This window comes from Phalangium opilio, unplaced genomic scaffold (genome assembly GCF_054372755.1).
Source record: "Phalangium opilio isolate 3A_F unplaced genomic scaffold, DU_Popi_V2 ptg000024l_1, whole genome shotgun sequence".
Taxonomy (NCBI): domain Eukaryota; kingdom Metazoa; phylum Arthropoda; class Arachnida; order Opiliones; family Phalangiidae; genus Phalangium; species Phalangium opilio.
The window spans coordinates 6,400,657-6,415,651 of NW_028324155.1; the positions used below are offsets into that span (position 1 = coordinate 6,400,657).

At 37.2% G+C, this 14,995-nt stretch overlaps 3 protein-coding genes across 4 annotated transcripts in view; 1 reads left to right on the forward strand and 2 right to left on the reverse strand.

The window, feature by feature from the left end:
• Window positions 1–11,715, forward strand: part of LOC149692471 (uncharacterized) — a 78,587-nt gene extending 66,872 nt beyond the window's left edge. Inside the window, exon 2 of the mRNA XM_089868239.1 lies at window positions 10,686–11,715. Within this exon, the coding sequence (XP_089724365.1) occupies window positions 10,714–11,655 (942 nt within the window). The 5' untranslated portion in view covers window positions 10,686–10,713 and the 3' untranslated portion in view covers window positions 11,656–11,715. The remainder of the gene's footprint in view (window positions 1–10,685) is intronic.
• On the reverse strand, window positions 1,242–10,180 carry LOC149692474 (aminopeptidase N-like). Its single transcript, XM_089868233.1, has 19 exons — window positions 8,560–10,180; window positions 6,462–6,617; window positions 6,299–6,401; window positions 5,685–5,805; window positions 5,463–5,617; window positions 5,034–5,282; window positions 4,892–4,957; window positions 4,765–4,830; window positions 4,525–4,703; window positions 4,357–4,454; window positions 4,156–4,289; window positions 4,035–4,090; window positions 3,825–3,972; window positions 3,682–3,761; window positions 3,504–3,617; window positions 3,273–3,440; window positions 3,064–3,207; window positions 2,499–2,580; window positions 1,242–2,428 (listed from the first exon to the last, which is right to left on the reverse strand). Exons 1-19 carry the CDS (start codon window positions 9,486–9,488, stop codon window positions 1,433–1,435), a joined length of 4,044 nt encoding a protein of 1,347 aa, XP_089724359.1. The 5' UTR covers window positions 9,489–10,180; the 3' UTR covers window positions 1,242–1,432.
• Window positions 11,716–11,916: 201 nt separating the features above from the next.
• On the reverse strand, window positions 11,917–13,684 carry LOC149692475 (uncharacterized). 2 transcript variants are annotated; one of them, XM_089868238.1, is made up of 6 exons: window positions 13,523–13,682; window positions 13,293–13,452; window positions 13,046–13,234; window positions 12,874–12,982; window positions 12,578–12,801; window positions 11,917–12,402 (listed from the first exon to the last, which is right to left on the reverse strand). In XM_089868238.1, the coding sequence occupies exons 2-6, from the start codon at window positions 13,404–13,406 to the stop codon at window positions 11,965–11,967; spliced, it is 1,074 nt and encodes a 357-aa protein (XP_089724364.1). In that variant the 5' UTR covers window positions 13,407–13,452; window positions 13,523–13,682; the 3' UTR covers window positions 11,917–11,964. The 2 variants fall into 2 exon arrangements, with proteins under 2 accessions (XP_089724364.1, XP_089724363.1); XM_089868237.1 differs by having other exon boundaries at window positions 13,293–13,684.
• Window positions 13,685–14,995: the final 1,311 nt, after the last annotated feature.

Genomic DNA, 14,995 nt, shown 5'->3' on the forward strand with positions numbered 1-14,995 from the left:
TATGGGTTTTGATTTTCGTGTCTGAAATGAAGAGACATCAACGGTTCAGAGTGAGCTGAAAGTTAAATACACTCTTAAATATTCAGGGTAAGATTTTATAATAGAAGAAAAGATCATGGTGGTAATTATATTAGTAGGGCTAAGCTACAGAGTTTTATTTCCTTTATGGTGCGCATTGATGACTATCAGTGCGTCTAGCTACAATTTAGCTTTGGTGTTATTTAACGTTAACATTCATGTTGGCAAACTAAGAATATTGTTGAGGTGAGACGAGATGATAGTGTTTACACTGCAAACCAGTTGTGAATGTAGCTATCAGAATATAGGGTAAACAGCTGAAGCGTATATAGACTTCATTTCCTGTTCTTTTCCCCATTGACTGATTTCCATGTGTCCAAGATTTATCCTTATTGGATGTAAAATGTCGTCTGCTTTACTGTATATTCGCTATGCTTGGAATACTGCTTCAATATTTCGTAAATTTTTACTTCAAAAAAGTGAAATAATTCCATATCTAGGTAAATAAGTTTGTAGTAGTAGACCTCTTGACTCGGAGAGGTAATATTTTGGTTTTCCCAACTTGTTATAATTAACCCGCGATTATACCAACCCTTTGAACTAAATCTATCAAATCTTGATCATTAATATTAATTTTCCCGGACCCGTACGTTCGAAAAGTGATGTTGTTTTTGTCAGAAGTTTGAAAAACTAAATTCCCATCTTCAACAATAATTCTTGGTCTTCAAAAATTATAAAATAATCTATATAGATAAATTGTTATAAATAATTGCTATCAAACTTACAGATTTCGGTAAGGATTTGGATCACTGTGCGCAAATACAATCAGAAACGAAGCGAAATGTGCTAAATTGAATATCCAACTCATTTTGAAAGAAAGTTTGATTCGGAAAAAGTTCCACCAAACCCATGAGAGACGAAAGGGAAACTATGACGCGTTAGGAGTTGGATCCTTATATATCTCATTGAGAAAATTTATTAGTACCTCTTGGAGTCATAGACTAAAGCGATGATGTCATTATGAGAGGTGTTAATTCTAAACTTTATACACCCCTTTAATATCGAATTTCGGAAGTAAGTTTTAGTTTTGGAGTATTAGATTTAGAATATTCAGATTGTTTATAATGTATATTAACTATTGATATTATAATTTTAACTAATATCAAATTAAAATTACTAATTAGTTATATCATGTGGAGGAAATAATCAATGCGCCGCCAAAGTGTGGTTTTAATTAATCACAATTGGTGATTAAATTTTTATTATAAAATAAAAGTGCACCATAAAACCCAAATAATAAAGTACAGTACAAAAAGTGGTAAAATTTAAATACTAGTATATGTTATAATCTCTTTTACAACTTTTAAGCAGTACATTTTAAAATGTTCACCCATATCATATCGGTAATAGTTTACTAACCAAAGTTTGTCGTTCTCTCATTTCTGTTGTTAAAGTTATTGTTAATGAACTGGTTTTCCGATAACGTACCCCTACTCTCCGTTTCTAAATTATCATCTCTATTGTTAGCTTGACTAGATGACGTGCTAATTTCTCGGCCATTGTTGTTCGTATTGGAATTCATGTCGGTAGTTCGTCCGAAGGTTTGATCGGGTCTAGTTGTTGGGTTATTTCTTTGATTATTTTGACCCTGATCAGTTGTACTTATTGGACTATTTCCTCTGTTATTTTGACCCTGATCAGTTGTACTTATTGGACTATTTCCTCTGTTAATTTGACCCTGATCAGTTGTACTTGTTGGGCTATTTCCTCTGTCAATTTGACCCCGATCAGTTGTACTTGATGGGTTATTCTCTCTGTTATTTTGATCCCGATTTCCTCTACTTGATAGATCATTCTCTCCGCTATTTTGACCCTGATTAGGCCTACTAGTCGGGTTGATTCGACCCTGATTGGTGGTCATTGGAAATCCGTTTCTTGTTGTTGTACCTTCATTTCCTTGAAACGTTTGCCCGTTATTTATAGGATTATTCTGTCTGCCAGTTGTTCCTTCAAAATTTCCGTTTGTGGTTCCCACGTTCATATTTGTAGGCCTGCTAGTCGTATTATTAGACTTATCAACATTGTACTCTGTATTTTCATTACTGGTGTTGCTAAATTCCGTTCGACTTTCGGTACCATTTCCGGTATTGTTATTGGCCGTTAATCGCCCGCTGGTGGGCCCTCTTGTATTATTAAAAACTAAACCCGTATCGCTCGTATTCAAAATTATATTCGAAGGCGGCGCGATGGTACTGACGTTATTTGTAATTTTAAACCAATTACTAATTTCGTCGTAAGAACGATTCATGAATCGAATATTGGATCCGATAACTTCCTGGGCTTGATTGAAGGCGCTTTTAGCCGTACCAACTTGAGATTCGCGGAACGCTTTGTTCTTGAAAATCGTGAACTGAAATTTGATCAAGTCGTTTAGAGTTTCATTTTGATTGAAGAATCCCGTACAGTATTCCTCTACTTACTTCGTCCAGTTCCGAAGGCGTGTTTAATCTCGAGGCTAATGAAGATAAGATATCTGCCAGGCTAAAGGAAAGTTCTCCAAACCTACGTTCAAAAAATATTAAAATTAGTTTCATCAAGCGCGATTAGAAAGTGAGGAAGTTTAAGGAGAGAGAAAAGAGATAACTTTAGTTCTGATTGAGGAAAAGCGAGACTTCTACAGGGTGTTTGTGAAAGGTCCATCAATAATGAAAGGGCGTATTTATTGGGCCATTTTGAGTCGAAAATGTTCTATGACATTTTTCCGTTCGGGCCACTGTTTTCAAGTTATGATTGGAGTAATTTACGGATGACCCCTTAAATTTAATTAAGAAATTGAAAGACAGCGCTAATTTAATGAAGGGGTCATCCCTAAAATATTCAAATCATAACTCGAAAACCGTGGCTCGGACGGCAAAATGTCATAGAACATTTTCGACTCAAAATGGCCCAATAAATACGCCCTTTCATTATTGATGGACTTTTCACAAACACCCTGTATATGCCTTTCGTTTTATGATAGATCTTAAATTGAAACTCGAGTCTTACATTTTAAACAAAACGTCCCATTTCTCGCGCACAAAGTTGAAAGCTAATTCTCTTCCGTGATCAGTTGACGCGACTGATGCTATAACTGACGGTGCATCTTGAGGGGATATGTCTCCATTAGGATTCAGTGACAGTTCCAACAATCTACGAAGAAATGTTTTTAAAAAAATTAATCGCCAATTTTTAACCAATTATTTATGGCCAATTACTTGGCAAGAATCCACATTTCTCTGGAACAACTGAGGGACGATTGCAACTTGCTCTTTTCAGATGGTACAGTCGCGGTTTTGTACCGATTCCAAACAAAATCCCAATCGGAAGAGTTACCATGAGCGATACCAGTGCAATAAACCGTTTTTCTCAGATTAGGCAAAATTCTGCGGATGATATCATGTTCATTATGTACTTAAGTTAGATGGTATTGCAATTATTATTCGTACTTGGTTTTATCTTCAGGGTTTAATTTCCAAGATTGAAACAAGGCTGTTCCTCTTTGGACGCAATCCGGATAATCACTTCCACACGCGAGGCTGATGGCTTCGACTTGCAAGTACCTACGCATTACCAAATACATATCAGTCGAAGAACAACGTTACCCTACTTAAAACTTTATCCTACTGTTCCTGGACGCTACTTGAGCTCATGTTAGCCCATCCCATACGAAGATAATTCGGTATGATCATGTTTAACATATGTTGCTGTTGTAGAGTAATTCTAATTTTATTGAAAGCTTATTTATTTTTACCCAAAATGTTTCATACCTTTATAGTTCCGTAAACATCAGTTCTACAAAGCATTGATTTGATTTCCCCGATGTTACCGAGTGCTGTACTGAATGGTAAATATTCAGTTTCTCTACTTAGGTATTTGGTCATGTTCAGTGCTGTTGTGTAAGGAATAATACCAGCCCTAAGATGGAATATTTTGTTAAGCGAAGTGTTGACTATAATTAGACGGGTTTAATTAATTACTTGGCTAAGCTGAATGCATCATCTATTAACTGCGTCTTGGTAACTACATCAATTTTCTGGGAAAAGTCAATAATATGTTAGTCTTAGCTTAGGCAGATTAAAGTGTGTGTGTGGGTCTTACGGTGTGGTCACTTTCAAGTTGTTCAATAATCATTTGCCAGTTAATGGGGTCATAGTTCACGCGGTAATATCCAGCAGCTTGGACGTTAACTATAATCCAAGATCCTGGTTCGCTTATAATCATGTTGGTTACGGCTTTAGAAAAAATTTATTAAAATTAAGCTAATTATATTAGACTTAACTATAGTTGGAAATTCCTTACTAGTTCTATTTCGCAACCATAAAGAGGGATATGTACTCCATTTTGATGGATCTTCCGATGACGTAGCCCACGTGATTGGAATGTCCCATAGTGTGTTACTTTTTTAAATAATTTATATATTAATATATTAATTTTAGAATCAGAATTAGGCCTAGAATAACTCATTACATTTCGTCTTCGGTTATGTTGGTACTATCAATTAGAAAAATGTTTTGGGTCAAATTGACCGTCTGGTAATTGTAATCTCGGGTCACGGTTAGTAACGGGTAGCCAGTTTGTTTCGACCATTTATTCATAATGCTTGAAACATCTACTGGAGTTGTATTTCCCGTGTTGTTTAATTGAGCCTGTAATTAAAGTTATTTCGTGATTATTTTTGGAACAATTACACGAGTTAGGAAACTATACTTCGTATAAATGGTTCCATAAATCATCCGAAACTGCATTTCCATAAGCCAAAGTCTTCAAATAAGTCTGTTAAATATTAATTAATTATAACTAATTAATTTCTCCCCCTCGTGCACTAAAAAATTACTTGTAATCCTTTTTTAAAAGTGTCGTCACCGAGAAATAAATGCATCATTCTGATAATAGAAGCACCCTGTAGATGTAACGATAAAAAATATTATATTTTAGGTCTAAAAAATCAGAATTTTGTTTAGGGTTAAATTTTTCACTTTATCGTAAGAAATTCCATCGAACAGGTCGTTAATTTCGCTGGGACTGTGAACTTCAACGGAAATAGGGTGCGATGACCTTAAACCGTCCAAACTTAACGCGGATTGCTGTTTATCCGTGATGAACAGTTCCAACATTTTCCAACCGGGTTCTACAACGTCCGACGCGACATATTCCATGTATGACGCGAATCCTTCGTTCAACCACAAATCATTCCACCAAGCTGGTGTCACCAAGTTACCAAACCACTGGGTACGAAAAAGGAAAAATATTAGTAAGTGCGAACAAGCTTTTTACAATGGACCATTTCGGTACAGGAAAGTGAATGTCAGCTCGCGCGCGTTACATTATAATTATAATTGTAAAAAAGCGCGTTGATTCAACCTCTCGATCGAAATGGTCCATTTTACATTCGGTTAATTGTTTACTTGATGAGCCAATTCGTGAGCGACTGTTTGACAGATGTACTGTTTTTCATACGCTGTACTTAGTTGAGGATCAAATAGCAGCGATGTTTCTCTGTAGGTAATTAAACCCCAGTTTTCCATGGCACCGGCGTTAAAGTCGGGTATTCCCACGTTATCTAGGGGAAAATTTGGTTAATTGCAATTTACACTATTTACTAGGGAAAATTGCAATGTTTTATATACCAGTTTTGTTCATTGGATAGTCTATGCCGAAGAAATTATTATAATATCGTATGATTCCTGGCCCAATTGACACTGCGTATTGCGCGGAAGCTATCACGTCTTTTCTGGCCCATACGCGATACTATAGGAATGTTTAAATATAAATTTAAAGAATAGCATGAGCATGGATAGCGATAGGTTCGCATTGTCCGTCAAAGAAATCTTTGATTTTAAGTAGGTCTAAGTAATTAGGTTGAAATCAGATAGCGAAACTCTCAAAATTTCAAATTTTAAATGAAGGTATAGTAGAGAAAAATACTTCTAATGTGAAAGTACTTGTTCAATTTCAAAACGTTATGACAACCTATTGCAATAACTTTTTAAATAAGTCGTTTTACGTTGTTTGTCAGAGGAAAGGTTGTAATGACAGCGTGAGCGTTTAAATAAAGGTATACCGAGTACTTTTACATTCTGATAATGTAAAATAAATATAGTTGGATATGGATATGAAAAACATGTTTAGAGATACGTTTCCCGAAAAACAAAATCCATCCAAGGTCTCTTGCCATGAAAATAACCTTATAATAAGGTTTCACAACCTTCGATATACCAAATGCCAATCGTCAACAACTTACCGTTGAGTCATTCAGATAAGCGAAATCCGATATAACGATTGCCACCAGATAAGTAGACATTTTAGGGGTCGTGCCGAAATGGTCTACTTGCCAACCGTCGCTCCTAGTTTCGGGTTTATTAACAATGAGTAATTACGGTGAAGATACTTTTGTGGTAACCTACCTGGTCTCTGTTTTAATCAAAGGACCATTGCTGACTGCGGTCATGTTAGGTTCCCTGATAATAGAAATGTCAAAGGTAGCTTTGAAGGCTGGTTCATCGAAGCATGGAAATACGCGTCGCGCGTCCGTTGCTTCAAACTGCGTCACCGCCAAGTACCTGAATAAGTACCTTAGAATTAGTTTACAACTCACGAGGGGTTTTTCCCCGCCAAAATTTTTACGCCCTGTCAGGTTAATTTTAATTTTTATCACCAAGATCAGAAGAGACCCTGTGACAATTAGTCCTAGTTAAATTTAATTATTCAAAACAATATTAAATAACGGTGTCGATCAGCCTATTTTTTTCCTAAACCATTCGTAACTATTATTATTGTCGTGACCCATATGCCTGTACAAATATAAATCGAGGTTATGTAACAGTTTAATTATATTTCTAAAAAGCGAAATAGTAAACGAAAATTCATTCAATGAGATGTAAAATATTTCTTTTTTGAAAATTTGCTTTGTTACATCCATCCAGACGTTAAGTGATTTCAATATTCTTAAACCTAATGTTCAAGAACATCCAATTCCGTATTACCTAAGCGCTCTTATATTTAAATTGTTAATTTCAGTACTTAACTCGGGGTTGGCTTACAAATTTGACTTATTCAATTAGGCAACTGCAGTTGAGTCGTTTCTCTGATGATTGTAATTAGCTAAGAGCGCGGCGAGTAAGACACCCTCCTAAGCTATTTAAACCCCTTAATCTAACGCGTTAAGTGCTAAATTTTCGTATTTCAAATAAGTGAATACAGTAATATACGCAATGTCACGCTTGATTCGTTACGTTTTGGGTGCAGGAATGGCCCATCATCGCAACTCGTTAGTTACGAGTTGACATTTTTTTGTGGTACAGTTTTTTTATAGCGAACGGAATATAGATTATTATGTACTTGTACTCCAAAAACGTATAACGGTGAAACGTGAGTTATAGCTCGAGAAACATTTGGGATATATCCAAGATGGGGTTCTCCGGATTAAATTACTTTACGTAAAACCCCAGCCTCGGTTATATAGTTGTATAGCTAGCGTACGCGGCGTAGTGTTTTTTTCGAAACGAAAGCGAAAACATTTCAGCTGTCTACGTATATTTATTTTTAGTTTTTCGCCATATTTTATTCTAAAACCTTGTTCAGGATGCGTTTGTTTGTTTTCAAGTGTCTATTTGTGGGAAGGGAAAACGATATTTGTTTATGTAAGCCTTATTTACAACATTGCTCGCCTGTAATTTAAGAGAAACGTATAGAACTTAGTTACAAGTTGGTTGGGAGTTTATTTCTGCGTGGCCATGACAGTATCCCTGATTTTGTGCTAAAAATTGTTCACTGACCTAAATTTATAGAAAATTATTCGCGTCTCTCTCTAAGATCTCCCTTGCCTATTTAACGATAATCGAAAATCCAATATCTCAAATTATTATAAAAATTAGAATTTCAAATTTTCTCAAAATCCTCACGAGATACGGCAGCGGCTTCGGAATATTTTATTTGTTCGAGCAAAATTTACCGAAATATTACATCGAACAATGAAATTCGCCTTTTCATTCTCTAGTTTGTCATATTTTTAGTCAGGGACTTTGGGCAGTCAGCTAATATTTTCCAATATTATTTATAATTATTTCCAAAAACGTAAGTGTACAGTGAGTGGGATGCCCCTGATATCATCGTTAACGGAAACGGAATCTCGGTAATTAGATGCTTCTCATTAAATGTAATTAATCGATGGCCAACTAAGCTAAAGTTGAAAAATAAAATTTACAAAATAATACCGCAGCCTACAATGACAACGTTAAAAAATATACTTAATTTTTCATACAAAACTTATACTTTTTGTTTGTGATAACTTCTACTAGTTATATTATAAAACCCATTATTGGAAACAAAACGTAGCTATAAACTTTAAAATGTCATGTTTGTTGCATTGTATATGTATTTTATAATATATATTTTGTCACAGTTACGAGATGTGATAAAATTTTTCAAAATTTTGTGGAAAAACGTGGCATGAATTCTCTAAAGCTATAAGGCTATTAAAAGTTAAAGGTTTTAGGATCTTACTTTGTCTCGTTCCCACTCTGATAACTGGACTTGTACAATCCTGCCAGGACATCGTTTATCAACCCAACATACGTCATATTGATAGTATAAGTCGTGTTGGCCATTAAATCCGCATCCAAATGGAAAACAATCATTTGATGTTCCGTATCATTTGTTATAGACTTGATGTTAGGAACGGTTCCATTTGTTCCATCCTCTTTCAACTTGAGATGAACACTTCCATCGGTCACGTTGACGTTTAAGACGTTTAAAGTGATGTTATTAGTAGCTTGCAAACATAAAAGATCCAGCGTCATGGTACCCGGTACCGTTAAATTTCCGTTTAAGAACGGTTGGAGTTGAATAGTATAAGCCAAAGGTAGGACGCCCCTCGGTAACCTCAATGCCAAAGCTTCTTCGGGGGTTATCGGTGGTTCGGTCCCAGAGTCTTCTCCGTTAGACTGATCACTCGATGAACACGGACGTCTTCCCAAGAGTCCAGCAAGTAGTCCGACAAGTAGTAACGCGCAAATGACCGCGATTATCATTACGTAAGCCCATCGTCTTTCTACGAACCACCCTTTGGCGCGACTAAACGTTGGTCCACCCGATTTTCCGTTGTTAAAGTCCATGTCCATTCTTTCGTGGTTCGGCATGGTCTCCGGGTTTGTTATGGTGCGGTACTCTCTTTGATTGGAGTTGTAGTGCACCAAAGGTTTTTTGCCCGACCGCGTTGAATCTAAGCGATTGGTTTCCTCCACGGTTTCAGTTTGCGCGCGCTCCCTGCTAACGGGAGCTCCTCTCTGATAAACTAAATAACTTTCGCTGTCCGACGAGTCCCCCGGATCGGAGGAAGGAAGTTGTTGGAACAGAGTAGAGCGATCCCCTACTCTCCGACGCCGCCCAATCAAACGATGACGATCAGACATGGAAAACGCTTCAGCTGCCATTCAATTTTAAACGATTGTAAATAAAACCAAAGCTAACGCGCATCGAGGGACGAGAATCGAGCCAAACATTTAAATAAGGGTTCAATGCCTAAAGGACCCTTACACGTCAACACGCTCGTTTATTTACCCTTTTACAATCTTACTCGATTTAGGGGAAGGTGAAAAGGAAATATATTTATTTGGCTCTATGTTCCATCTGATGCACGGGGGTTTTAAAATTTATCGAAAAAGGCTGAATCTTTAAAAGGACCACTTTAAGCATATTTAAGAGGGCAATAGACTAAAAGTCAGGGATAAGATACTCCAATATTTCTATATCTGTGGGCGAAAATTAAGGAATCTATGTTAATCTTTTATCAAGATAATTAAATTTAAATTATCTTCCTACTAATTGTTATCGTTGAAAGTACTGAAAAACGTACAGTAGAGTTAGGCTTAAATCGTTTTAGAATTAGGCATAATATAAATCAAAGAATTGAGTAATTGAATTTAAATGAAATATATTTCCTTTTCAATCTCCCTTTATTTTAATCTTATAATATTAAAGGGGCAAATATTATTTGATTTTGGCACTTTAAAGACGAGAAGTCGTATCTTATAGAAGCATCTAGCCACGCACTAACTATACTGCAAGAGACTGTCTGAAAGACGCGCGCGACTAACATGTAATAGATTCAAAATTAACTTACCATTATAATAGTTTAATTTTAACGGGTGCGGCGTGCGGGAAACGTAATTTTATATTTCCTGAAATTGCAAAGTTTCGCTGGGGAAAGAATTTCAAAGTTAAGATAGTATTTCATATCCGTTTGCGACGACCGTTGGTTCCGATTTTATTATGTACGTGTGTAAGTATAACAACATATACGCGGCGTAGCGCACCTGTTACGTATAAAAGTTATTAACATAAAGTACAGTGTGAGTGTAGGTGCGTTGTTTTTTAAACCAGAGAAACAAGCGCGAAAAATATGCTTTTCGCGCCATGCTTAAAGTCTAGTGCCAATTCCTGATAGTGTGCGACATAGTTCAAGTGAAATAAACTGATTTTTAAAATTTATTTTACTAGTTTCTCGGACCTGCCATTACAAAATAAGTAAAATGCTTTTATGTAGCACGCCATTCTTCGCTCGTGTTTTAATTGTCATTAGCCTCGTGCAAGAAACCGCGAGAACTATCTTAGTTCTTTAAATTTTTTAGGCCTAACGCCAAAGTAAAAAAGTCAAATATGGAAAAAAATTTGAAGAAATTGGAAAGAACAGTTTCGAACGGAGTTTCCGAAATGTCAACTTCAGTTCCTAAAATTGTAAAACGAAATTCCGTTCGTGCGCGCAAAATTGTATCGGATGGTTCCTCTGCCATCGCTAAAAATTCCAAGTCGATCGGTAAAAGTTTGAAGAAGGCTGAGAAGTCTTTCGCCAAGAGCGTCAATCGCGTCACCAAGAAGGTATTACCCAATCGCTTTTTCGGACGCCAAAAAAGTCGACGCGATGACGGAGTTAGCTTTGACCGTAAATCTTACGTCAGAATATTTCGAAAAATCTGTCGTGATGAAAACGAGTACGTCAAATTACTACAACGTTTCATCGGAACGTATTACGACGTTCTAGTCGACCCGCGACACGTTGGACCGGACTTTGAGTTGATGTCCGAGATGTTTTTAACCTTGTCTGGAATCGTGGAATTCCATCGCAACTTCGCTATAGCTCTGAAAGAATCCACGAAAGACTTTGACAAACCGGAACAACGTCAAGTCCTTACGGAATTCTTCGTTAGTCGCGACCGCAAATTCGAATTTCTGGAGCTTTACCGGAAGTACTTCGAAACCTTGGTTCAAAAAGCTCACGCGGCCATTAAAAGAACCTCAAACCAAGATCCCAACTTTTTACAATTCCTAATTGACGCTAAGGAGAAGGATAAAGATGATCTAAGTTGCAACGACTTTCTCATGAAACCCAAGGAAAGGATGGAGGTTCTTAAAACCGATTTGTACAATGCCATTGAAAAATTGGAGCAAGGGCCAGGGTTTATGCGCTACAACGGACCGGGACATCCTGACAAGGAATCTGTTAATCAAGCTTATAATACAGTGTGCGAGGTTGTTGACATTGCATTCAAACGAGGTGTGTATTTTCGGTCAAAGCTGGAGTCTTTAAAGAAAATTGTATGAAATATCGTGTCCAAATTTGTATTTAAACCCAAATTCTTCAATAAATGTATTTAATTTCAAGTTAGCCCTATTTTTTATATCCAAGAAAGCTATCTAAAATACTCCTTGTGTAAATGGAATGAATCCTCCAAGTCATAAATCACGTGGTTGCGAAAGAGGTATAAACAACAAAGTAGAGCAAATGTGGCTTGACGATCTTGTTTTTCTATTTATTGACGATCTGATTTCAGTTTAATTAACAAATATTAATTAAAAAAACACTTATTTGGATTGAAAAACTGAACGGAATTATTTTTATTCACATAATAATTACATAGTTTTATTTGATAATTTCTTTCCCTTCTTTTTTAGACCAAGATTAAGAGAAGTATTTTTTTTCTTAATAATTTTTGAAGCGGCTTTCTTGAGAGGTTTAATTGAAAACGAGTCATTAACCGAGGTTTTTGGCGATTCGTATTTATTTTTCTTTGTATTGAGAGACTCGTTGTTTTCAACTTTTCTCTTCCTAAATGATTTTTTAGCCTTTGGAGGCGTGTTGAATGAAATTTCATCATCGGTGGAATCCATTTCAAGAGTATATTTAGAAGAATCGGTTGTTTCTCCTTCCAAAAACATCTTAGCAAAGCTGAAATCTTCATCATCTGATGAACTGGAGCAGCCTGATTCTACGTCATCCTTAGAGGTTTCTTGGATCTTAGGTAAATTTTGAGTAGGATTCTGTTTTCTGTTTTCCAATATTTTCTTTACCTATTAAGTATTTCTTTTTAATTAATTAACAATACACCTGAACTTTATTGCCATAAATATTTCTATCGGTTAAACTTCTTATAAATAAGACATGTTTCCAGTCATTTTTAGCCCCTTTTATCGCAGCGGCAGAATATCTAGAATTAAAATCAATAAGCTTAATTAATAATTTTACCTTTTCATTGCTTTCTAAAGCAAAGTTTAATTCAATCCCCAATTCTTGAAGTTTTTTCTTTTTCTGTTCAAGTTTATTAACTCTTTTCCTTAAAGCTTTATCTTGAGTTTTTAAATCTTTAGTTTTGTTATGTTCCGTAACAAATTTCCTAAATGCTAGCTTATGACTTCCGCGGTGACCTTTGAATAAATCAGGCCTGGCCTGATCCTTTGGAATATATACGCCTAAAAAATAAACAATAAACCCTCAATTACGTTCAATCAATAAGTTAATAATAAAAAAAAAGAAAAACTTACACTTTAAAAGTTTCTCAAACATGAAATAGTTATTCATAGTTTCAGCCACCACTTTAGCTACTTCATCACATTTGAATTCGATAAAGGCGTAACCTTTACTTCTTCCAGTCTAAATTTAATTTAAATACGACTTAATTGCAATTTAAATTATAGTACTTAATGAGATATTTACCTTTCTACTACATGCCAGACGTATTCTACCAACATCTCCAAACTGGGTGAAGTATTCCTTCATTGCTTTAGGTGTGAAACCCTCGGGGATATGGCCAAGATAAACAATACCAGGTGTAAATCCTTGGTTTGTTCTAGGTTTACGCCTTAAACGCTTAGCATTTTCTTCTTTTTGAATTTGAGATCTTTCCTGTCGTTTACGATGGCAATGTAATTTTGATTAAAGTACACACTTTTTTTAAACTTACCCGTTCAGTTTTTAAGTTTTCAATATCTCTATCGAAAGTTTTGATATTTGTAAATTCAATTCGTTTCTTCTTCAGAACCTTTTTCGTAGTTTTTTGGGCATTTCCTTTGGGCATTTTGTAGCCTTAACTTTACAAGTACTAGTTACACCAAGGTTACACACTGAAAGTTACCTAAGCCTAGGTCAATATTTATTTTGTTTTAAAAAACGTTATAAAGTTTAAACCTGTACCACGGTGAACTGGCAATAATTATATTTAATGAATAATTAATTACGCGTTACCCTAATTATCTAAAACTATATTAATATTTCCATACAGAAATATTATGATTCCCTGAATCCCTAGTAAATTCAACAATTCAACCAGAGAGTCGAGTCGACACACGTGCGTACAAATTACAAAAAGGGCTGTTTATAAGTAATCAGGCTCCACTGAGTCCACTGGCATTCTTAAATATTAAAACGCGCGAAAATTTAAAGTTTGAAAAAAAGAGCTATCCAACTAGGCCTAGTGTATTCATAAAATTGAGTTTTCCACTTTCGTAGTATTTAAAGTCGACCCGATAGTCTAATAAAACGACATAAAGACACGATAAAACCGCAATAAAAACACAATAAAACAAGAAAACCACATTAAATATCATAAATGCTGTTTCCATACTATTACCCTCTGCTGCGACCCTCTGCTGTTTCCATACTATTACCCTCTGCTGCGACCCTCTGCTGTTTCCATACTATTACCCCCTGCTGGGACCCCCTGCTATTTCCATACTGTTATACCCTGCTGTGACCCCCTGCCGTTACCCCCTGCTGTTTCCATACTATTACCCCCTACTGGGAACCCCTGCTGTGAGCCTGTGACCCCCTGCTGTTTCCATACTATTACCCCCTGCTGGGACCCCCTGCTATTTCCTTACTGTTACCCCCTGCTGGGAACCCCTGCTGTGACCCCCTGCCGTTACCCCCTGCTGTTTCCATACTATTACCCCCTGCTGTTTCCATACTATTACCCCCTGCTGGGACCCCCTGCTGTTTCCATACTGTTACCCCCTGCTGTTTCCATACTGTTACCCCCTGCTGTTTCCATACTGTTACCCCCTGCTGTTACCCCCTGCTGGGACCTCCTGCTGTTTCCATACTGTTACCCCCTGCTGTGACACCCTGCTGTGACACCCTGCTGTTACCCCCTGCTGTTACCCCCTGCTGTGACCCTCTGCTGTTACCCCCTGCTGTTACCCCCTGCTGTTATCCCCTGCTGTTACCCCCTGCTGTTACCCCCTGCTGTTACCCCCTGCTGTTATCCCCTGCTGTTACACCCTGCTGTGACCCCCTGCTGTTACCCCCTGCTGTTTCCATACTATTACCCCCTGCTGTGACCCCCTGCTGTTACCCCCTGCTGTGACCCATGCTGTTACCCCCTGCTGTTACCCCCTGCTGTGACCCCTGCTGTGACCCCCTGCTGTTACCCCCTGCTGTGACCCCCTGCTGTTACCCCTTGCTGTGACCCCTGCTGTTACCCCCTGCTGTTACCCCCTGCTGTGACACCCTGCTGTTATCCCTGCTGTTACCCCCTGCTGTGACACCCTGCTGTTACCCCCTGCTGTGACCCCCTGCTGTTACCCCCTGCTGTGACCCCTGCTGTTAACCCCCTGCTGTTACCCCCTGCTGTGACCCCTGCTGTGACCCCTGCTGTTACCCCCTGCT